The 24323-nt window shown below is 39.9% G+C and overlaps 4 protein-coding genes across 4 annotated transcripts; 3 read left to right on the top strand and 1 right to left on the bottom strand.

Moving 5' to 3' along the window:
• Positions 1–446: 446 nt before the first annotated feature.
• RB195_020052 (uncharacterized protein) lies at positions 447–1841 on the bottom strand (the record flags this gene model as incomplete). Its single annotated transcript, XM_064188182.1, has 4 exons — positions 447–642; positions 1021–1035; positions 1099–1146; positions 1837–1841. 4 exons carry the CDS (start codon positions 1839–1841, stop codon positions 447–449), a joined length of 264 nt encoding a protein of 87 aa, XP_064044063.1.
• A 1895-nt stretch (positions 1842–3736) lies between these two features.
• RB195_020051 (uncharacterized protein) lies at positions 3737–5110 on the top strand (the record flags this gene model as incomplete). The annotated part of the gene is made up of 5 exons (XM_064188181.1): positions 3737–3830; positions 4483–4502; positions 4761–4802; positions 4847–4864; positions 5081–5110. 5 exons carry the CDS (start codon positions 3737–3739, stop codon positions 5108–5110), a joined length of 204 nt encoding a protein of 67 aa, XP_064044062.1.
• A 12-nt stretch (positions 5111–5122) lies between these two features.
• Positions 5123–9375, top strand: RB195_020050 (uncharacterized protein; the record flags this gene model as incomplete). The annotated part of the gene is made up of 15 exons (XM_064188180.1): positions 5123–5150; positions 5229–5300; positions 5408–5505; positions 5645–5731; positions 5796–5871; positions 6714–6884; positions 7065–7162; positions 7280–7439; positions 7624–7722; positions 7805–7902; positions 7972–8025; positions 8291–8451; positions 8981–9095; positions 9189–9227; positions 9280–9375. The coding sequence occupies 15 exons, from the start codon at positions 5123–5125 to the stop codon at positions 9373–9375; spliced, it is 1452 nt and encodes a 483-aa protein (XP_064044061.1).
• Positions 9376–14566: 5191 nt separating this feature from the next.
• Positions 14567–20122, top strand: RB195_020049 (uncharacterized protein; the record flags this gene model as incomplete). The annotated part of the gene is made up of 14 exons (XM_064188179.1): positions 14567–14611; positions 14681–14844; positions 16289–16398; positions 16586–16758; positions 16826–16914; positions 17768–17851; positions 17931–18009; positions 18068–18141; positions 18205–18362; positions 18528–18663; positions 18934–19050; positions 19108–19201; positions 19869–19985; positions 20042–20122. The coding sequence occupies 14 exons, from the start codon at positions 14567–14569 to the stop codon at positions 20120–20122; spliced, it is 1521 nt and encodes a 506-aa protein (XP_064044060.1).
• Between the last annotated feature and the right edge of the window lie 4201 nt (positions 20123–24323).

The following is a 24323-nucleotide window of genomic DNA, read 5'->3' as shown; positions in this document are numbered from 1 at the left end:
ACTTTTCAACAGCCATTTTCCATAATTTCCTAGTTCTTTGAACCTTTCCTTGCTCTTAATAGATTCATTATTATTCAATTTTACTATTTCCTTGCTCAAATATAATTCGTAAAAGTCGATTAGCGTCAGATACACAAAAGAAGGGTGCGCTGTCGTCAATGGATTAATGTTATAAATGTTTATTCTTCGCAGGATCTGCCTCAAGGAATCGATAGAGATGCTATTTTGATAAAGTACAAACCGATTCGTCACTTAATTTAAAACACAAGGGAAAAAGACTTTTACGGAGGGAAGAGAAAATAATGACTACGAAATAAATAAACAAATAAATATATACATATATACATGTACAACAAATATAAATAGAGGATAAAGTACACGGCGTCGATCAACTCCTATGGGGATGCCCCTACGCGTTCGACTTCAACCCAGACTTCGTTTGAGGTTTATGAACGCGCGTGCAGACTTGCGATGACTTCCGGGGGCTCGCCGATGTCCCAAGTCAGTGTTTTTATCCTCCCAGAGAAGTCTGGTACCAATTTATCGACCGCGAAGAAATGAAAGACTTGGTTTGAACTAGGGCGTACTCGAACCTCCGATGTAGCCACAGTGGAACCTCTTCCCGACTTCGCTCCACCACCCCTACAACAAATATAAATATACAAAATAATAATAAATAAACTACCAGTAAGGTTTTGAATAAGTTCTGGGACCATGTGGAAAAAGTTCCGTTCTTATTCTATTCTTTAGTGACTTTCATTCTATATCACTTTCGTAATATTAATTTTTTCACTGATAAAGGTCTAGAGGCCGATTTTGACGTCGACATTTTCGAATTGCTACCCGCTCAAGAATTGGGCCAATGAGAACTAAGGATGGTAGCCAGTAAAGTCCACGTCTAGAGAATACGGTAAATAGGACAGCACTGTGTAGCTGAGGCTGGGGATTTTCTATTTCGTCGACTCTCTCAAGGGTGGGTGGAAGAGAAAACCTTGGTCATTTCCTCGCAAACTTTCGTACCTGGGGTGCTCAGCTCTGTGCAATAGACATCGATTTGCAGTTAGTTTTTGTGTTCGGTACCACTGGTTCCGAACTTACAGCACTCGTCTCATACCATCAAACAGGCAGTTCTTGGCTGTTGGAACTCTGAAATTTTTTTCTAAAGCTCAAGAAGATCGACTTTTTAGCTCCAATCCAAACCCCAACTAGCACAACCGCTATATAAAGGCGTATCGCGGGATCGACGTAGTGTGGGAACCTGATGCAAGACACGGAAATTGGGGTGTAGATTACGAGTATAAGCGTGGTCTCGCTCACTTCCCCTTAATCGTCCTAAGTCCTAATCGTTCGCTTTTACGAGATAAGCTGGAGCGCGCCACCTTTGTGCACACTCCAGTTTCCTCACCAGCCTATTCACTCATTTTACTTGAAAAGGCTGGAGACTTCATTGACAGTCAACCGCCTGCACGTAGAAGAGGTGCGTGCACAATGGTTTCAGGTACCTTATAGGAACAAACATCATTTCCGTTCTTCAGGACGAGTAGAGGGATTTGAGTTTGAGCACGCCCATATTCGTAGTCTACGCCCCGAACTCTATACTTTCCACGAGGTTTCCATACTACGTCAATTTCGTGACACGTGATACGATGAGCGCCTTCTTCTCGTGGCGGTCACCCGGTTTCTAAGCCAAAATGACGTTGCCCAACCGAAACTTCGTTCAGGATCCAGATGTAATACCGAAAAAAGTCGAAAATAAAACAAATGAAAGGTGGGGGTTAATATGCAAAAATAGGTTTGAGTTAAAGATAAAAACTGAAGTCATTGAAGAATCTCCACCTCATACAACGTTGTTTTTGGGACGAACGCGACGTAACGGAGGCACCGTTAGAAAAGCCTGGAAACACCAGCTGTCAGCACGCGTCACGTGCCCACAAACATGGTTTGCCTGATTTTCACATATACGTGGAGAACTCCCGAAACTGTAAGGAATCAACAGGAGGAAACCTAGCAGTGAAATCTTCGGTTTTTTTCTTTTCCAGAAGTTGTCACCTTTGAGGTCAAAATTACAAAGGCACTCAGCTTCTGATCATTTACACAAAACCCTACAACGAAAATCTCTGGACTATTGCAGAAAAAAACCAAAGAGAAAACTCAAGATATCCTAATGACTATAGTTGGGTGACAACGACCTGAAGCTTAGTGCAGTTGCGTAAGCGGCTGCGCTCGAAGCGGCGCGGTGGGGCGTTGCGGTTGGCATCAGAGTGGGGCCGTCGCTAGCTTCACTCGAACTGCAGCGATGAGTAGTCCTTACAGAACTGCACCGAGCTTCGGATGGTTTCGACCCAACTATACCTTCGATCCTTTTACCCTTAAAATTCTTCGTTTTGAGTTGTTTGCAAATCGCTGTAAGTAAAACCGTCCTGCTGTGGTACAATGGTAGTCAAAGTATTTGTCTCAGACAAGGATAAAAACATTAACGTAGTAGTTCTAGACGTTTTTGCATCAGCAAAGGGATATCTCTACCGTAGTAAGACAAGAAGTGAAGGCGAAGAGGTAGTTGGACGAGGACACTCGACACTGCTCTAATCGCACTGCACTTTAGAAAGCAAAAATCGATCGTAGAGCACAAAAACCGCTCCTAACTCAAAAGTAAGTCAAATGCAAATTGCGGAGAAGTCATCTGTCAGACCATTTTTTGGTTTTTCTCTCTTCGTTGAAAGTTCGATATGGTATGACTTACCTGCCCACTTCCGGCAAGTTTGTTTGGAGAGTTTATTAAACATCAGCAGTTCCAGCTATATCTTCTTTTTTTCTTACTAGCTTCCGTCTACATGTCATGTATCCTCGATTAGTGCTTTGGTTTTTGGGCCTCGACTGACTCAGCTACTCACAATCGCTGATGAACTTTTGATTGATGACTTATCACCTCCTCAAATGGGAATGTCAATTCACAGTTAACGAGGGTTTGCGGACTCTAAGAACGATTTTTTTGCTCTAAACTACAGTTCGATTAGAGCAGTGTTGTGTTGAGTCTCCTATCCCCGCTCCCACTCCAATATCTTTTCGTCAAGGTAAGAACATACACATTAATGAGTTCTCGATTCGCTCGACCTAGACGTGAATACTAGAGTTTTAAAACGAAGGAAATTCAAGGACGACATTGATACTTTGAAGAGGGGCGCGAAAATGACATCGTCATAATGACGTTGCAAAGCTCGAAAGCGATTAAATTCATGATTAGAAGAAAGCAATTGAACATAAACTTTTACAAAGTTGAACGTCAGGGAAATTACAGCATTCCGATCTATGTTTTATAACTACTTCACTTACAGTACATTTTCTTCCAATGACTTTCTTCGGAGTGCAGTTTAAAAAAGTGCAATTCCATTGCTTTGCAGCTGCATGCAATTAAAATGTTCTGTCAAGCAGAAACTACTCTCGTATAGACTGAGCTGACACTAAGCCTAATTCTCTGCTGCTGCTGCTGCTTCAATTTTTCACCGTCTTGAATTTCGGTGGATTTTGTCCTCGTTTTCCTTCCTTACATTGTTGCTATTTGAGTCATTGCGTAATAACACGTCACCATCACTTCATCGCGTGTCATTCAATGTCATTGTTGACGTTTTCTCGACTTTTCTATTCCAACGTCTCTTTTTTCTGACAAACAATCACTCATACGGCTAAGAACTTGTTTCATAGAAGTTTCTGGGTGTTTCGTGTGCTGACTCATTTTCAAATGATTACATACGTGAAGGCAACAAATAAACATAAAAGGACAACATTATGTCAAACGGCCCAACACATACCACCTCCAAGAGAATTCCAAAAAAGTAGGCGTTTCTGTGAGAAAACGCTCATTACGGGTAAAATGTGGTTGGGGAGCGGCCCTCAACCGCGCTCTTATTTTTTGGAAATAACTAAGCCTATCGGGACCCAGAAATCTAAGCATTAGTCATAGAGAATCTATGAGATGTAGGCTAGAGCTACTAAGAGAAAAAGGAAGATAGAGCTTCCAGAAATAAGGGCACAGTTGAGTGCACCTCAACTACACTTTACTTCTCATTACTTACGCATCAACCTATCCATAATGAGGGACTGAACACCACTTGGACTCCCATCCATAATGAGGTCCCTCACGTGATGTGATTTATCCAACTGGATAAACGAGGCGCGGCAAGTACTTAAACATAGGTTGTCCAGGTACTGTTCTCCTGCATATATTTCTCTTTGGATACAGACCTCAAACAATTGCTATCCGTCCTATCTATTCATATCCACCAGTATTGCATATATTTACCATCGGCACGCTTGGACACCGCAAACGACGTACCATCACGCCTAATTCGCCGCCAGAGGTCAATCTAATCATTATGGATGGCACGGCTCAAAAAAGTAGCAACAGATAGCTCCATTTCTATCGCGTTTCCCTCCTACACTCAAGCAAATCTGAAACGGTCCCGAAGCCTACCAGGATTATTTCAGCTGCTGATTTTTGGATTACGGTATATGTCTGAGGTCTCATTCTCACTACTTTCCTCTAGAATCACGAACAAATGTTTCGCAATGTCACCATGTTTTAAAGTTTTGTGTTTCAATGAGCATATATGAATGATTTTGTACTCTATGGATGATGGCCGAGAGGAATTATTCTGAAGTTGACGTTGGGATCCGACATGTCGTCGTATTTTAATCAACGAGCGGGATACTGTAGCATCAAGTTGGCCTTTGGTCTTTCCTCTTATGATTATTAGTTCTTTCAGTTCACTTTTGAAATTATTGCCGAAAGGAACTGGGGACTCATGGTGTGCTGGTTTCTTTAGGAGCATGTAACGATTTTATTTGCTAGATCTCGGCTTTAAAAGAGGTAAACGTCTTCGGTTGTTTATGTGAATTTGTTATTGAAATGAACCAAAACAGATGTAGGGTTTTACAGCGAACATTGTTTTCCCCAAAGTCACATGTTATTGTAGCTGTTGATTCTCTGTAGCAAGTCTTATGAGATATAGGAAATTTCTTCTTTTCGATATAAGGTTCAAAATCAAGCACTTACATTCCAATGCAATTCATCGTTATTTTTCAGCTTTGGTTAAACGTTTTAATCTTTCATTGAACTGTACGCAGTATGCAGTATTTGGAGGACATTATTGAGTGTATGTTCTGCTTATTTCGCGATTATTTTGTTTATTTTTGACTTCTTAAACGATCGAAAATCCAATAAAGTGTTTCAGTGGTTGAAGATTTACCGGAAGAAATATGTAAAAGATTCGAACAGATGCGAAAGTGGGATAATGACGTGGAAAGTTCGTCTTTCATATATTATTCTTTATTCTTCATTGTATATTTAGGATTCTATATTGTCTAAAATACCTCCACTTTCATGTTTATGCGTTAGCAAATCCTTTTGCAGGACTTCGGTTGGAATGCAAATATGCAGCAAAACGTATAATGGAAGTAACAGATACTTCTCAAGCAATGAGGGAAAAGATACTCATGGAATTAGCAGATGTAAGCTTCGTTCCTCATATGCTCATTAAATTATTTATTATTCACATTAAATATTCCTTTTTTTAATGAATTTGAATGAATTGAACCTATGTACACTGCCTCGTTGCTGCCCATTTCTACAAAGTCTTTTTTTTTTCAGAAATACCGTCTAATTCACAAATTAAGTGAGAGGAAGCTAGATCTTGCCATCAGGAGCCAAAGACTTATGTCAGCAGTTCTCGACAAGGTAAGAAGAAAAATTGAGTTGTGCTAGAAGGATCACATCATCACTGCTCTCACAACTGCTTCAGGTCAATGATTCTTCCTACTTATGTAAAATTGAACTTGAAGTTGACAATCCTGGATGCACCGAAGCTATTGAGAGAAGTTGGTTTTTCGTTATAAATTGCTATCTCTGGTTTGGACCCGGTATTCGCATATTTTTTACGCCTCAAATCAACTTTCTAAAGATTTCGAAGATTTTCACTCGCCTCCAGACAGGGTAACTTCGAACTCACAATCCATCTACGGAAGTGGTGGAGATTGATGTGGATATTAAATGTGGAGATTCATTTTCTTAACGTCTGAATATTGTTATCTTCATGATGATTTTTAAGGTGAAAACGGCAGGCTCCTTGTAGGGTTAGGCAGGAAGAGAAGAAATCAAGGGTTCCACGTAATGTACGCTGGTTTAGTCTTAATTAGTCACAGTATCGGTGTTCTCCTTATCAAATAAGTTGTTAAAAGTGTTATTTTTCTTGGCGTCTTATGCTTCCAATCGTGATACATAGGTAACTTTTGCAGCGAATAACGTTTCATCTTCTTTAGATGGTAGGCACTTTTCATTTCTTTTTTGTGTCATCTCATTTAATTTTATATTCGACCACAAAAATTGCTTTTATTTAGTTCTTCCACTAATAATCCAATTTGTGCAACGTTCTCCATTGTTTTTCTCTGTTAAATAACGAAAGGTTTTCCTTTCTCTTGAAGAAGCAATCAGATTGATCACATTGATCTCATTTTTATTTTCGCTTTCATATTTTTATTGTTGTGTGCAATCTGTGTTTGCACTTCGTCTGGGCTCGTATCGCTACTTGGAAACTTTTAAATTTCTAATAACCGCCACAAATTTGTGTGCTTTATGTGACCTATTTAATGAGAAAGGTAGATCATATTGCTAATTTACTCATTTACTGGTCTACATACGGTTCTGTATCCTCGTTTTCCAGACTTCTGCCGTATGCTGGGTCTCAAGCCGACCTCATCCCACTTGACATCATGTAACATGGAATTCGAACCCATCGATGACACGGGTTCGGTGGGATCCGAACGAGATTCCAACGGCACAATTTCTCCCATGTGCGATCGAAAATTGGGCGGTCGACACAAACTTACAAATGGTAGGTACTTGTTGTCACTAGGATGCGTATTCAATCTTAATGGTTATGTGGGTGCTATTTTGTTTGTATTTTGCAATGTAATGTAAATCGTTTCTTCACAAAATTATGCACGAAGGTGCTCAATGTCAGATAAGTTTGGGAATTCCCCGAGGAAGAATATGTAAGCGCATTATTTTTTAGGGAAATCTCATAGAGAGAAGGTGGAAAGAAGCGCTTCTCCTAGATCTGTGACAAGCGAAAGTACACAGTCGGGTATCACATCGGGAAACAAATTGAAGGTGTGTTTTGTCATTGTTGCTTCATTTGTGTTGGAATTTATTATGACAGTTCTCCAAATTTCAATTCCTCTCATTCATTTACAGATTATTTGCAATATTGCTTTGTTCTCACTTCAGAAGCGCAAGTACCAGAACGATGCGCATCCAACGATCTCGAACTACGCTAGGAAAAAGCAGGAGAAAGAGCGAGACCGGTTGAAGTCGGCGAGAGTGCACGCTGCTCGACAAGAAGAGAGTCAGCGCAAACAAGCAAAATTAGCGTTGTCTTCGGACTTAGGTTAGTGATTCAGAAATATTGCAGAGATTGAATGAACACCGTTAGTCATTGTAGAAAAAGAGCGTCCTACTGTTTCCAGGATTTTTTTCCATGTTTATACTACTCTAAGAAGTATTCTCATTGTGTTAAGCAAATGGCATCAGCTAATATATTTTACATGTGGCATTTGTATTATATTTCACAGATGTGGCATCTTTCTGCAAAACCGCCAGTGATTTGGCCCCTATCTCCGTTAAAACTGAAGAAAATATACCATCAGAAGATGACATTTGGAAAGGACAAGGTAGTTGTTTTCTGTGTGCGACAATTATTAAGTTCCCACAAATCGCAGGCGTCGAGTTCCCTAGTTTCCAATCGCAATTTAGATCCGCTGGGTTCTGAGGACGACTTTGACGCTAACGATGTTCTTGGGCTTTTTCCAACGTTGCCTTCACCCCCAAGAGAAATAATGGAGTCTTTAAAAGTATGCATATTTTTGCGTGTAAAAGTTATTGCAGTTTTATCATCTTCTCCACTGAGTTTATACTTTCAGGAGGAATCTCTATTTGGACTTGAAGACGACATTAGTTTCGATCCGCATTCAAAGGTTACTTTTAGACATTTCCCTTTCTTTCTTCCAGTTAATTTTGTGGTGTTATGAAGTCAGCCGCTCACGGGTTTGCTTTTCCTAACACTATAATTATAATTTTCGTTAATGCTACCGCTGAAAAGTGGTTTTCACAGGTCGATTTCATCTATTGTTATGGTTATGCTGAAAGAAAACTTTGATTAGTTTTCCTTGAACATGACCTATGACAATTGGTAATCAGCTAGTTTGTTTCAGCAACTTATCGATCTTGTTGAATTTTCAGGCATTTTCTCAATCGCCGGCAGTGTCAGGACTTGTTTTTGACTCTTTGCCGTCTTCTCCATCACCGTCAGCCAGCGTGTCTTCTTGGGACAAAAAGAAAAGGACAAGTATTTCTTTTGGAAATGTTTGTGAGACCACAAGCATGCACGGACGTCCAAGAAAGTAGGTACCGTAAATTTTCTAAAAACTACTGATTTTATTGTATTTCAATATGAAGTTATTCCGGTATTTGGCAGAACTTCCAGCACCTCGAAACTTCACCAATTTGTCTGCAAATTAGGAGATCATATGTATATCATCCAAAAACTAGATTGTAGGGCTTCAACAACAGTGAGTTGGACCAAGAACGCCTATAGTTTTCTCTATAAGATAAGCCTGTGCCAAACACTCAGTTGCACTGCATTTGTACATCTGATTTGTCCTTCAGTCAAGTAGTCAAACTGAAACTGAAATCAGTCAGAATGAAATAAAACTTGCGAAATATTTTTCTGAAATGTTCAAAGAGTTTGGTGTGAAAAGAAGGCGTAGATGTGGGCTCGTGTTGAAACTTCTTTTGCTCATCCTTTTTGGGGATGGCGATGTCACAAGTCCTTTGAATAAGTGGATCAGTTGTTATCAGGTGGTTATACGCTGAAAAAAATGAAGCAAAGGAGCCTAAAACAATCAGAAAATAGTTAGCAGTATTTTGCAGAATGACAGAGCGAGCAGTGGAACTGCTGCAAAACAATAAGGATCGGGAAGAACGCAAACGAAAAGTTGAAATAGTGGACGGAGAGGCTTACGAACGTTGGTGTTTCTGCAGAGAGGTGAATTTCTTTTCCATTTTCTCATAGAAACAAATTCGCTTTCGCAAACATTGAAATTGTTTTCAACTCACTTCTGATCGTGGTATATTACAGGTCTCAAGTGGAAGCATGATTTGCTGTGATGCCCCCGATGTAAGCCAAACGTGTGCTTTTTAGTGAATCCTTTTCAGGTTTTCCATTTTAGTGTAAATACCAATGGTTTCACTTCGAATGTGTGGGGCTAGTTGTTGAGCCAAAGGGCCAATGGTTCTGTTCGGAATGTGCTGCAAAGAGACACTGAGCTTTTTTTCGTCATCACCTCTTATACTCATAGCTGCCGATTGATTTCCGTTATTGGAAATTGTGGAAAAAAAAGGGAGAGTTCTATTACCATGATTTCAGATTCGAGCAGATCTCTCCCATATCGATTTTTAGGAGATAATTTCATGTAATTTTTGAGAGATTTCACTGTTTATGTTCACTTATTCTTTGAACTTCAGTTATGATAGATCGTTGCCTAGATTACCCTGTGTTATAGGTCTGATTTCGCTTTGTTCCAATTCTTTCACCGAGTGAGAGCGTGCCTTCTGTTATTCTTGCGGTTTTTTTTTCGAACAAACTAATGCTCACTCAAGTTTTCTTTTCAGCTCAGCTATTCATCAGCGGGTTAGTAGAAGTGGGTCAACAATTCTATGTTTTAGACCAGATTTTGACGTTCTGACTGTTGCTTCTTGAGGAACGATCTCATTTGGTTTCTTCTTTGATCTTTCGGTAATGATTGATGTTCGAAATTCGCTCAGTCTTCTGTAAAGTTTGTTTTCTTCCGAGTGCGTATTGTTTCATGTTGTAGGTGTTGTTTTTTCACATTCAGTTTTTCTTCGTTGGAAAGTGCGGAAATGTTCCTATATGAAGATTCCAGAGTTGCTTATTACACTTTTTTTTTCGAAATGCACGAGGTTATCTTAGAACTTCTACTTAAATCACGGAATGAAGGTTTCTTCAAGTCTGAGGTCGTACATCATGCTGAGTATACAACTCCGAAAAAGAAACCACGTAATAGGGACATTCGTCCTCCCTCATAGATACTTTGGAATGCATGCTATGGAATGCCTTCGTAGTGATAGGAAACAGTTGCAAGTTGGCCATTACTGAGTTAATGGTCCAGTTATGAGACATCAAAATTCATTGGCTCAACTTTTTTCAATTGACATCTGTATTCGATACTTATAGCAAAGAGAAATTCACGCAACTACTATGAAGTTCCAGAAATGTCGTCCCAGATCGAATTTTTTTCTCTCAATGTCATGATGAGTTTGGAAATGAATGAATAAAATAAATGTACGGATGTGAGTAATACCGATGACGAAAAATTGAATCGACATTTAGCCATCTCTTCGTGATAATTGTAATTTACGTGATAATTATAATTAAAAGCACAGAGATCAAATCATGTCTTTTTTCTCACAAATACGAGGATTTGCGGGGAAGGATGCCTTTATTACTCTAATTGAGAAAATATAATTCCCATAGTTGTAATTTTACGTTCTCCTAATTCAATAGCAATCTCTGCAACCAATCCCATGAGGCGTTACGTGTATGAAATTTCAGAGATCTCTGAAAGCAAATTTTACACCGCCTGATTAACAATTTGGTCGTTAACTATACTTATTTAGTATGTTACAACCTTGCAGAAATGTTTGACGCTGCTACTTAGGAAAAATTAGAACACAAACTAGTCACTGATAGAAAGCTACGCGCTAGGTTTCCTGAGCGCAAGAGGCAATCGTCGGAGTTACCTTGGAGTCAAAATAACTTGATTTGTGGGGCAATTTTGCAGGCAGTTCGGGGACAGGGTGGGGCCTCTTTCAACTCTTTAGCCGAGTTAGAGCGCAAGGGTCTCATCGCGATGCGCAGTTTCACCACAACTCAACTAACTAGGTAAACTCAACCGCTCAACCCAGGAAACACTACTGGCACCATTTTCATTTCCCAGCCTGTTTGATAAATTTGTACTTCTTTTCTCAGTGTTTCTACATACATACATCTACCAAATTTTCCCGAAGCTCCCTGCCTCTTGAAAACAAGAACAGCAAATCTTAGAAGAAACAGCACCGAGGTTGTTTATCACTTAGAAGAAACAAAACAGTAAAACACTGACTTCCAGATTCATACGGACTCAGCTATAAGCTTTTTCAAACAATATTTCCAATTGCTCAAAATGTCCACTGTTCACAATCCTCGTAAACTTCACAAGGTACAGAATAAATGTGGTCGAAATGGTGCGGTGGAGCTAGCGGTTGAAATCGAGGCGGAGCCATCGCGAACTGCAGCAGAGCTGGATGATTGGTGCCAGCGGGGTCCCCTCGATCCTAACCGTTATGCCCCACCGCACCACCTCGAGCGCAGCCGCCTACGCGAGTACGCCGAAATTCAGTTCGTTTTGATCTGACTATATGAATCAAGAAACAATTTCTAATCGCAAATCATTCTGAAGAGTGGAAAGATATACAAAAAACAGGTGCATCATTTTCGTAATTACATCAGCTAACCGCTCGTGCAGTTCCGGTGAACCCATGATAAACCACTTACGAAGTGATTGATGTAGTTCTGTAGGCAAATGTCCACGTTAAAAAGAATGACGGATGTAGCGCAGTTAGTAAGAGGTTCCGACCGATCGATGGTTCAAACCGCCTCATTGACAACCAAACATTTCATCCCTCCAGGGTCGATAAATTGGTGCTAAATGTACAGGCCAGTTAAACGTCCATAAACCTCAAACGGCTCTGAAATGATGTGAACGCGGTGGCGCATCCCAAGCGCATTGCTTAACGCCAGACACCTTATCCTTCATCCCTAAAAAGAAGGAAATAAAGTCAGAATGGGTGCAACTAACAGAGAACGTCAGAGCCGCCAAACCGGGCGCTCGCGCGGCTCTGAACTATGCGGGCAGCCTTTTGAAGTTTTCAGAAAAATAAGAATTAAAACCTCTGAAAAGATTCCATGCTTTGATCTATGACAATGTGAAGCGACTTGGTCTATACATTTTCTGGAGGGTCCAAAAAACTAGAAATTACCGGGTTCGAAATTCATTTTTGATCTGTTCGTCTAATTTGGGAGCGGGCAAATAATTATAGTCGTGTCAAAACGACATGAATCACGAGTGTAGTTACGGTGCATTTGCGTACTCGCTCGAAACGGGGCGATGAAGGCAGTAGTTGGAACCGAGGTGGGACTGTCGCAAGCTGCAGCGATGGAAGGATTCCGCTACGCTCATAACCGCTACGCTCCACCGAAGCGCCTCGAGAGAAGCCGCGTACGCAATTGCGTACGTGCGTCATGTCGTTTTGACCCCACTCTACTCAGGATACTTCTGAAACTAATCAATGTCCTTCATCTTCAAGAAAAGGATATCAGACCGGGTGTCGTAGCTGTCACAGTACATAGGTTCAAATACATTCTCAAGGGAACTAGGTACGAAAAGATGAGGTTTTCCACGATGGACAGTTCCTAAGTTCTCAGGAAGAGAGGGTAAAGTACTTGTCTAATTTTTTTCAAGCTTAATTTTCGATTATCGATTCAAAGTGAATGGAAAACTATTGTGGCTGGTCAGCTCTACTCTTACGTCGTCATGTGTTGCAAGTTCAACTTCGTGATAGTCACATGTGTGCACTAGACAGACTCCAAGATCACTTTCGATCTTGAACGCTTCACGGGAAGGTCCCATTCTTCAGGCACACTAATGTGTTCTCTCTCAAAAATGAAAGAAAACAAACATAACATTTCTGTTGTTCTCGTAAGAAAAAGGTGGTAAACAATTAGCAAGAGTAAACATTTCAACGTCATCCGCGAAAGAAAATATGGAACCAACGTAGTCACATGTAGCGGCAAGAAAACTCCTCACTTGGGAATATTACTGTAGTTTGCCTATATTATTCTGAGAAATTGTCTCACACAAGGCCGGCTCCGAAGAAGAATGCCCTTGTTTGCAAGTACTAGTATAACAAATAATAAACAAGTATAAAAAAATATGACATAAATAGTGACAAATATAATAAATTTGTTAGTTTATAGAACAGAGTTACTCACTTAAAGATCATATAAGATGAACATCATGACTTCATTTGTTGAGCAAAGACTGAACACCCCAGGAACTTCCCAATTACTGTAGTTGAAAGATGTTGCTGTGCATTCAGCGCCAAATTCAGGAGCGGTGGACCGAGCTGGAAATCCTGCAGACGTTTGAGTAGCGATCGGATAAGGTGGGGTAAGTATCGCATTAAAAAAAAGAATAAGGATGCGACATCACAGACCTGGTTATCGGCAGATGGTAAGCATCATGGTTAGCTTTGTTATGTAGAAATTAAGAATCGAACAACCTCTCCCACTCTAACCTTCTTTCTTTTTTCTTTCTTCTCTTCTTTTTTCCACACCACCAACCGTCCAATCAACTCGCTTAGCTTGAGCGAGTAAGAGCGATTTCGTTCCCATCTCTTATCTTACCACTACGAAAACAGATTTTCTGAGGTGTTCAGGGGAAAAAATGGAGAACTCCCAGGAGAGTGCAGTGCAAAGTGGAAAATTTCGAAGCCAATTCAATCTATTCACATTTTGAGGCAACTTTTTGTCATACTCTCTTTTTCCCATCGACTAAAGGCTAAAATTTCAACGTTGTCCCGTAAGTGAGGTTGCTGGGGCGACGAAAATCTGAAAAATATGCTGAGTTTATGAGGATATCATCACACTTCAGATGCAGCATAGCGCTACTGATATAATTAAAAAGTTGCTGTATAATTATGAAGACCTAAGAAGATTCGAGAGGGGATAATTTTCCTTATGAATGATCAAACGAAGATGAAATAACGACAGAAATTTCGTTCTTTCTGGTTTCGTATAACTGTAGAAAACGAGTCTCGACCTCCTCCTTGGCTACGAACGATGAAAAGCCACCGAAAAGCATTCATATCGAGTTGTTGACCCAATAATTCTTAGTTTATTTCTACACGATACATAAATTTGTCGCTTCCGGACCCACACGATGATTGAGCGCACCTATTATAAATGACGTGTATGAATGAGAAACGCTTAGCGGTTCCTGAAAAATCCATTCTATGCCTCTCGACAGGGCTTCTTCTAGTTAAACCTCAAGTTTTTCTCATAGCTGTACGGGTTTTCAGCCAGCAATCAGCTGGTAGCGATCGATCGACGAGCGTGTGGTGTCCGCAAAGCATGCAGGCGTCACGGAAACGGCGGTCAAGTGATGACATAAAGTGCTGCATTGTCCTCACGTACTGATCGATTCCATACTGGATCTCCTACTCTCTAGTCATACTCTTAAAAACTTTCCTCATAAGGTTGCAACTGTTCTCAACCACTGCTGCGCCATTTCCCGTTTGTAAATCGTGGTCCGCTCCAGCCGCTTTTGAAATAATTCGTTTTCAGATTCATCGCGTTGCCAGAGGTTCTAGGTCCACTGGGTTTTTTTGCACTCGTTCATGGAACTATTACCAGACCAAGCCGAGAAACTCAGGCAGTTTCAAGTAGGAGAATTTCTTCGAATATGGTTTATTTACGTGGATTTTCACCGCGCACCTATTCGGATTTTGCAGGAAGTAACTAATGTGGTAGAGCGAGACCTAGCGGCGGCCAGACTGGAATCAGTAGGTTGGAATTTGGAACAAGCAATTGAGTCTTATTTATGTGGTGATGGAATTGTGTCGGACGATGTTGAAGTGCTACCTCCGCCCGCAAAAAATCATCGTCGTGAGCTACCGTGAGTTTCTCCTGCCTTTAACTCCTTTATTTCTTAATAAAAAAATAAGCGGTTTGGCACTTTCCAAGTAAATGATTATTTTTCTTTGCTCCTCATCTTGAATCGTGTACAATAATATCACTTCAAAGTAAAATCGCTAAAGTAAAATAATAATAAATACTAAACGTATGACTACTGCTTAAAACTGGAGGTATTTTTCTTCTATCTAAGGTCTCGGATATTGGTGGTTTTTGAGCTGATGAAAATGAGTGTATTTTCGTTTCGAAAGTAGAATGTGAAAGCTCTTTGAAGTGAAGGTAGTTAAAATCAGAGAGAATTCTTTAACTTAGACTAACCCACCTGCACTTTTGACTTCTCCTTCAGCGAATACAGTTTACAATCCACAGTTGACACAGGTACAGTGGCAAAAATCAAGATATAATTTTCACCTCACTTTTTTGTATTCTATTTCTAAAAGCTCACCCAGGACTGTCACTTCTACGTTTTGTGCACCAAGAACGATTAAGCTGGGGTCCTGTCCATTTCTATTTTGGATAAGTAATGTGCAAGAACATGCCTAGTTTTTGAGTCGGATCCTTAAGAGGGGCTTTCGCATTAGATTCGTGTTTTGTTTTGTTAATCGATTCAGGATTATATATTCGCTTCTTCGTACTTTCACAACGACGACTCTTCTTGTTCTTATTCGTTAGGCATGCTGCCACGTTATTTCACATAAACGTACGTGATTGTGAAATTTAAGCCGTTAGTAAGCTCATCTTTAGGCGTGTTTCGAAAACACGCATTCCTAGATTTTCCTTTTTTACTTTTTAGTTAGTGTTGAAAAAAGTTGTCCGAATGTATTGATTCAATTAATCGTGGAGTTTTTCGAAAGCCATTTCTCTAGTCTGTTTATTGATAACACCATAACGTTGTCGTTCTGTAAATCTTCGAGATTCTCTTCAAATTAAATTTACATCAACATCTTGTTTCTTCTCCATATTCAACTACTAAGAAACAAATTTCATACGCGAAAATATGGTTAATTACCCTACTGGGAATTTTGTTTCTTCATACGTCTGCTCCTCTGAGATTTTACTTGGATTTACTTTTGAATGACTGAACCGACTGACTTGAAATAGGTTTAGATGTGGTGGATATCGTAGTGTTTGTGGCTAAATTAACAATTTCATGTTCTAACCGATGGTGCTCCATTTCTGTTGAGAAAGAAAAGTGAAATGTTAGCGAAATCGTAACTTATATAACTTATTAGTTAAGATTTTAATGTTCACATGTGTCATGTATCCGAAATAGTTCAAGAATAGCTGTTCTTGTAAAACGATCACAGCAGCCATGACGGCTATCATTCTCGGTGTTTGTGGTGCGTTCTCGCTCTCTGCGTTACGTCACAGTTAATTTGGTGTTAATCTTGCACTTGAAGTTTCACCTGAACGAAAACTACTTTCAGTGAGGTTGAAGAAGCTAGTCCTGATGCAGATGATTTGGAGCTAATAGGATTTTCGAACAGTCGTAAGTCTCGTCAACACGGTCGCCTAACTCCACACGAACTTGACGCTGGTATGTTCTTTATTTCATATTAGTAACTGAAAAGAAGTAGACGCGAGATCTGTAGAATTTTTCTGCTAGTTCCTCTTACTTATTCACTGCTTCCTTCGCTTCTTTTGATTTATTACTAGTGTGCATTTTATTTTCATTCTGTATTTCCTATTCTATTTTGATTGCCAAACATCTTCTCACTTTCCAGATGATCCTTCCGTTGTTGACATGGATTTATCTCGACCATCTTCTTCGGTCGTTGTGCCATTGCAACGTACACGTAACGGTCACCCACCACAGGAAGATTTTGGCATGTCTGACGATGATGAACCGTATCCAATACATGATCAGGACGATATCGAATGCACCGATAGGAACTTGGTACATAAACTGAAGAGTTGGTATATAACTTGTAGATTGTGAACCTCCGGGAACAGCTGTTTTTCAGATTACTCGTAATAATCTCCCGCTGATTCCAACGGAGTGTGGTAGTGTTACAGAGGCTCTGCATAATTTTGTTGTCGTTTTTGAGTCCAGGTTAGTTCACGTCATGCCGTGTTTTTATTATTTGTGGATATTTGTCTCCATCCGCGAGGATATGAGAGATATTAGGATTATTCTAATATGGAGCCTTTTGCTGTTCAAAATTGTGTTTGTCATTATGAAAAGCGAAATCTTTGTGAGTTCTTCGAGTTGTAAAGAACAATTTCGAACTTATTTTCATCTGCTTATATAGATTGGTGACAGTGATATTTGTAAGTTTCTTTCTTTCTGTTTAATTTGTGAATACCATTTTGGGACAAGTATCCTCAAATCCGAGATTCTAAGCAATCCTAAATTTCTTAGGAGCGAATAACAAAACATAGTAAAGCTTTCATGATCGCTGCTGTAAAAGAAGAGTAATTACATTTCGCTTGCATGCTGCAATTTTTCTGCATTAAGAAGCAGAACCCTACGAACATTAATAAGAAACGGAGACGATTGGTAGAGTGAATGATCCAGTTTGATGACACGAGCCTAATGCAATTTTAAAATGAAAATCGATGTTGTTTTGAGTTCCGTCTGGATAGCAGTTAAATATGGATAGAGACATGATAGATGCAATGGGAACTCAGACAGATTCAGAAGGTGGACTTCCTAGCTTTCGAACTGGAAAAAGAATCTAAGACAACTGTGAAATTGGGACAACCCTTGTATTTTTTAAAGTGATCTGTTACTGTTTGTAAAAGATCGCAAATTTATGGGATGTTGTGGATTAAAATGCAAATGCGGAATTATTGTGATATTTTCACGTAAATAGCCATATGTCGTTCCTTGCTCAAAAAAGTTCATCTACTTGTGTCTTTTGTCTTTTGAACTTTCCCTCTCAGCTGTTTTACTTGTATTTAAGATTTTCCGGCATTGGATGTCATATACCGTCTTTCTTCACTGGTTCGCTCCCTGAAGCTATTAAGGAGGCTTTTGAAGCACCTGGGTATCCTGTTCTTTCCCTCTCCTTTAACTTTGATCCTGAATACAAATCTAAAAATATAAGTTTTTTGCGATTTCTTTAGGGGTATATCTGAACGTCGTCCGCTCGCTTTGTATATTCATCATGACGGCAGCATTGCGGCCAATATTTTCCCATCAAAGGTGAGACTTTTTCATTTATATATGGAAGTTTTCATCCAACAATTGCTGCTATTTCAAGGTTCTGTGCAGTGATGCTGTCTGTAACTTGTTAAGATGTCAGTATATTCTTTGGCCATGGGATGTTACTCATAAGTCAGTTTTAATTAATGACATCATGTTCTTTATTATCGGAATTGTGACGCTCCGGAATTTCAGGGAAAACGAAGTAAAACTCCGAGAGTGGTTAGAAATGGTTGGCATGGCAGATACTCGCCGGTCACTTGAATCTATGGTGTATGATAAGGAAAAATTCCCACTTCTTGTCATAATAGCTAAGGATCGCGGTTCCTACAACGTTGTCGACATCTGTGCTGGTAATTTTCTTCATATTGTTAATATGTTTCTTAGTCTCTATTCCGAGACAGCGAGGTTGTTCGGTTCAATGCATCGCCTGACATTTCGGATATATCGCCATTTCCAACGGGTTGAAAATGGCTGGGGACCTATAACTAATTGTCAGTTATGAAGTAGCTGTTTAGGTATGGATAGTGCGGATATTGTGATGGAGAAACTAATGGCTGGCATAGACGCTTACTCCACGATACGGAATACGGAAAAAGCTGAGGAAGCAGCTCGCTTGGAGAGAGAACGAATTCGGCAAGAACAAGCTCACGAGTAAGTTTAACAACAACGTTAGCTTTAGTACTGTTTTTATTGTGAAAGTATCTGCACTCTTTGCAAAGCGAAGTTCTTGAAACTTCTACTTGTCTTCACTTGGTTAGTTAGCGTCTGTGGTAAATGACTCTTCTATGTATCCTATCGAATTTGCTATAATTCTCACACTCCTTTAGCATCACCTGGAAGAAAAATTCCCGTAATAATTCTGAGCAACTTATAATGGGGAGAATTTGACAGATTCTGCATACTTAAAATGGGACATTTCAGGTATGAAATGTCACTAGCGGCAGATAAGGCTCGAATGCAAGCCAAGGAGCGCGAGTTGCGAGAACAGCGAGAGGAGGAAGAAAGAAGATTACGAGAGGCCGAAGAGTCAGAGATGAAGTACGTGACCTGTTATGGTCCTTCATAGGTTTTTCTGAATTAATGGAATTCGTTAAGGCGACAGTTATTGGCCAGTCAGTTGCCGGACGAACCACCGGAGAGTGAGCGAGGAGCGATCATGGTGAAATTCCGCTTACCTGGTAGCGAGCAGGTGGTTTTTTTTTAAATCAGAATTTCGTATAAAATTCCTTCTTTTTTGTTGTTTTGTAGACGATATCTGTGATCTGAACCGTTCTTCTTTCTTCTTGAAGCCTTGTAGAGCCAATGTCAAAAGAGAAATTCTAAAAATCCTTAACAATCCTTAACGCATAAAACACATTATTTCGACTTTTTGTTTTCTAGATTCTGTGTTATTGGTGAACTGATAGTATTCTAGAGAAACTTCATTTTAATTTAAAGAAGAATTAGGTTGCAGTAACAGTCTCGGTGATTCCGCAGTTACTTCTACTTTAGAAACATAATGGCAGCAACTTTTTATCTATAACGATACGTATCGATGAGAAACACTATAAAAACAGAGGGGCAATGTGGAAAAAGTTAAGTTCAATTGCGGAAAAGTGCGATTCTTTATAATTTCGCGATCATACGCGTTGAGTGTTGTGCATGAGTGCTTGTGCCATATTCCACCATAGACCAAAATATACACGACTAAGCGAGATGATGAGAGTATTGGTAAAAGACAGTTTAATTAATCTATCCTGTCTTCACTTTTCCTAGCTGGAATCCAATTGCACATTACACAACCCATTTTTAATTCAAATATGGATGGTTTAATTCAATTGTATGCTCTTTACAAATTTCAAGGATGGTTTTTGAAGGTTATGCGTCGCTTTCGGTCATCGGAACGGTTAGCTGTTTTGATCAAGTTTCTTGGTGCAAAGGGCTATTCAGCAAACGATTACCGATTCTTCAACTCCGACTTCCCGAAAAAAGACGTACGAAATATTTTTCTCTTATTTTTCTAAACCTTTGCAATTCTTCTTTTTTTAAGGTTACAACACTGGACGAATCGAAGACATTTTCCGAGTTGAATTGGCCTGTAAGAGAACAGATATTCGTTGAAGAACGCTGATCTTTGCTGTTCGTTAGACGTTATCTCCTGTTTTGAAATTGAGTTTCGAACATGCTTCTCCCAGTCTCATCTTTTCTTTCCTCATCTAACACATCGCTATGCATTCGTTTGGTCCTGTACCCAAAAGCACTCGTGCGTCCACTACCATTGCGTGGGTCCTAGAATATGGGTATGCGGCGATTGCCGCGATCTGTGCTGAACGACTCAGTTCGTTCCTACCTTCTTTTTTCGTATAATTTTCTATAGGGATTAGTGTGTCCGTGATATCATGTCACTAGCGCTGAACAAACACAACTCGCGCTTTCCATTATCCCTTGCCTCATGACTTATCTTTGACGAAGTCATCTTCCGGTGTGGTTTTCCGGTTAGCTGTCGTCGCACTCTGTCAAAACTATTGAACACTCGCTATGAAACTCTCATTTATCTGTCTTTAAGTAAGTCTTACTTAGTTGCCATGCAACTATCATCGTAATGCTATTGAATCTGTATCATAAGTCAGTTGCGTAAAGTCTTTGCCCGTATTGTTTTTTTCGATGCAGTTGGACGAAATTGATCGAAGTAGATCAAACAATATCCGAGGCTGATATGCTATCTTCCAGAGAAAGGAACTTCAAAGAAGAACGCAAGGTAGAAATGTTACACGTTCTGTTTAAGTGTATGCAGGCAGGGTCGATGGCAGGTTGTTTAGCATTGTGTAGCCGTGGCAACCAACTGGAATTCCGTAACGGAAATGCCCTTGTTAGCCTGGCGCCCTTTTTAGACTATGCTTTTAATGACGTTTTATTGGTACATTGATTTGATTCGTCATCAAAACTGTTCTTGAAAATTATTCTTTCGATATTTCGTCTTCTTATTCTTATTCACGATGTTGCTGCGGTTTCACGAATGGAGACGAGCCGACCGTAATTGATAGTGAGACGCTTCTCATTTTTCTCAAATGTTTCTGCTTTCTGTATATCGCTAATTTTTCTCTAATTATGGAGACCTGAAATTTGATTATCAAATAACTTAGCTACTGTTCCCGGAATATTGTGATTTTTGAAATTGATCGAAGTAGATCAAACAATATCCGAGGTTGATATGCTATCTTCCAGAAAAAGAAACTTCAAAGAAGAACGGAAGGTGAAGACTCGCAGCGTTTTACTGTCTTTACTCTTGCAATCAGAATATGTGGAGAAACAAAGTTACGCCTAGTTTTACATGAGAACACCACTATCCTAAGTATATCGCGCCCACTTAGGAAGCGATCACTCAAATGTGAAATTTGACATAACCCTGATTTCAGTTAGTGGTCAGTTCTATGTTCTATCCTTTGATTTCATTGACTGCATAATTCTCGACTGTATTTGATCCCCTTAAAGGCATCACCCAATGAATCTGGCTGCTGTGGATTTCAGGTGAGAGTTCCTATACGGGGTCGCAGATTAGGGAAAGGAGGGTGATTCCGTCCATTTCTTCCTAATTGCCGTAAAAAACGTCCCGGAAGATGCGGCGCCGCACAAGGCTGGCGCGCTCCAGTCGAACTCCTTGTAGAAAATAGTGCGCCAGAACGCCCGAAGCCGTATCTTCCGGGCCGTTTTTTACGGCAATTAGGAAGAAATGGACCGAATCACCCCTCTCTCCATAATCTACTATCCCGTATACGAATACTGCACCTGAAATCCGTACCACCTCAGATTCGTGGGATGATGCCTTTAAAATTCGCAGATTTGCTGCAAATATCACATACGGAATGGTTTGGTGGTGTAAATAAGTTTTCAATAAGCATTGGAGAAAGCAGTGTCTGAGATCGCCGTTAAATCTCTCCTTGTATGAAGATCTATGTTATATAAAGAATCGTGGCGCCCAAGAATCGAGGTAGAGAGAGCTGATTAGCCTTCTTCGCGCGCTGTTTACGCGTAGTGTTTACGTGGCGAATGCTAGGAACACAATTCGGACAAATGGTCAATTAATAGGTAATGTAAGCAATGTTATAACAACATGACGCAGATATGAATGTGAAAATGGGAATGTGAAAAAATTATATTAACAAAAATCTTACTTTCTCTTAGTCTTAGTTAATCTTAGTTTAATTATTTCAATTAGTAAGTCTTTAGTCTTACTTTACAATATATAACAGTTCCAAATTACTTCAATACTTAGTCAGATCAAACCAAAAACGATTTTGCTTTATCGGTTAAAGGCATCACCCCACGAATCTGAGGTGGTACGGATTTCAGGTGGAGTATTCTTAAACGGGATAGTAAATTAATGAGGGGAGGGGGTGATTCCGTCAATTTCTTCCTAATTGCCGTAAAAAACGGCCCGGAAGATGCGGTGCGTGCATAAGGCTGGCGCGCTCCAGTCAAACTCCTTGTAGAAAATAGTGCGCCAGAACGCCCGAAGCCGTATCTTTCGGGCCGTTTTTTAGGGCAATTAGGAAGAAATGGACAGAATCACCCCCTCTACATAATCTACTATCCCGTATGCGAATACTGCACCTGAGATCCGTACCACCTCAGATTCGTGGAGTGATGCTTTTAACCTATCGTTCTGTATGGAAACACACTACTCTGTTAGGACCAACTCACTAAAAAAATATTGGGAAATTCTAGTATTTTCTCAAATTAGAATAATATTAGCAGGATTTGTACTACAAACAAAATCAGACAACTCAATGCTTTCATCGAAAAAGTATGGCACTCTAATTTCGCGTGAACTAACAATGCAAAAGCATAACGTAGATCAGATCCAGCAATTTCTGTAATGTACTTTCTGATGTACAGAAGTAATTTACATTGCTAGTCCAACATACTCGTGTTATCTCCGGAAAAGAATCCACAAATTTTACTGATTTCTTACTAGATTCTTTCATAACCACCATATATGCCGCATTGAAGTTGTCGTAGTTTGCAGAGCACATTTATAGTCGAGTCTCAAAACGAAAAGAACCAGGGTGCAGTTGCGTAAGCGGCTAAGCGTTGCAGTGGAGTGTAGCGGTTAGGATCGAGCGGGGACCTTTGCTAACACCCCTTATCGCTGCGCATCGCGATGGTCCCACTTCGATCCCAACCGCTTCGACTGCAGACGCTTACGTAACTGCACCGAGCTTCATTTGCTTTTTGCTGTACAACTCTAAGATTAAAATTATGCTTCATTAGAAGACTTTGCCATCATACCTACCCACGCCTCGATAATAGAGGACTATTTCAAAGTAGGATAGAGAATTTGACAGAATCTAGAGGGTTGGTGTTTCTTTCTTTAGCCGCATCTTCGATGGTTCGAAACCGCCCTAGTGCTCACCAAGCCTTTCATCATTCCGGAGTCGATAAATTGCCAGCCATGTCTGGGAGCACTGTCTGGGATAAAAACACTGACTTGATGATCAGCTGGCCCCCGCAGGTCATTGTATAGGTCAACACGCTTTCCAAAACCTCAACGATTACGAATTCCAGTGAAACGCGTTAGTGCATCCCAAGTGGATTGATATGCCAATGACTTTATCCTTTATTCTTTTCGGAGTTTTGTTCTGATTTTAATGGAATAATTGAGAAAATCTTCGGTTTGTATTTATACACCTACCAGGTATTTAGATGTAATCTTTATTACTCTGACGTTTCCGCTTTTTCGCCGTGTTCAGAGGTCAAAATTTAGGCGAAAAAGCCGGAAGGTTAGGCTAATGGAAGTTTTTTTTCTAAAAATCTCGTTGACAAACTAATAGAAAAGATAGAGAACATAGACAAATTAATAGGAAATATACAGAAATATTCCGAGTTTCCATGACGCGAGAACCTTCGGATTTCTCTGCTTTGTGTTTTTTCATAGCATTTAGTTTATTTGTTTGAGCACAGCGAGTCCGTAGAAATCTCATCCTGAGATGTGTGTGGCAAAGTACATGTTAGGGTCCACAGCTATCGAATGACAGTAGAATGATTGTTGCTTCTTATGCCCAGCACTGCACGTATTGTTGTTGGTTCGAATTATTGCAATAAAATTCGCATGTATTATTCGTAGTATGTTTATGTGTTTCTTTTGCATCTTCTTGAAAGAGAAAAAAAACTCGGAAGAAAAAAAAACGGAATAAAATTCGCGTGCAGCACGAGAACAAAAGTTATGAGCCCATCAAGTAGTAGTAGGATGTGGCACTTAAGCGGTAATCTTCTGGAAAAGATTTTTCTTTTCTTCTTTGCAGAGGAGAAACATTTCCATCATCTGCAAACCA

The sequence above is a fragment of the Necator americanus genome, chromosome II, assembly GCF_031761385.1.
Source record: "Necator americanus strain Aroian chromosome II, whole genome shotgun sequence".
Taxonomy (NCBI): Eukaryota; Metazoa; Nematoda; class Chromadorea; order Rhabditida; family Ancylostomatidae; genus Necator; species Necator americanus.
This window is presented reverse-complemented; position numbering and strand designations above follow the sequence as displayed.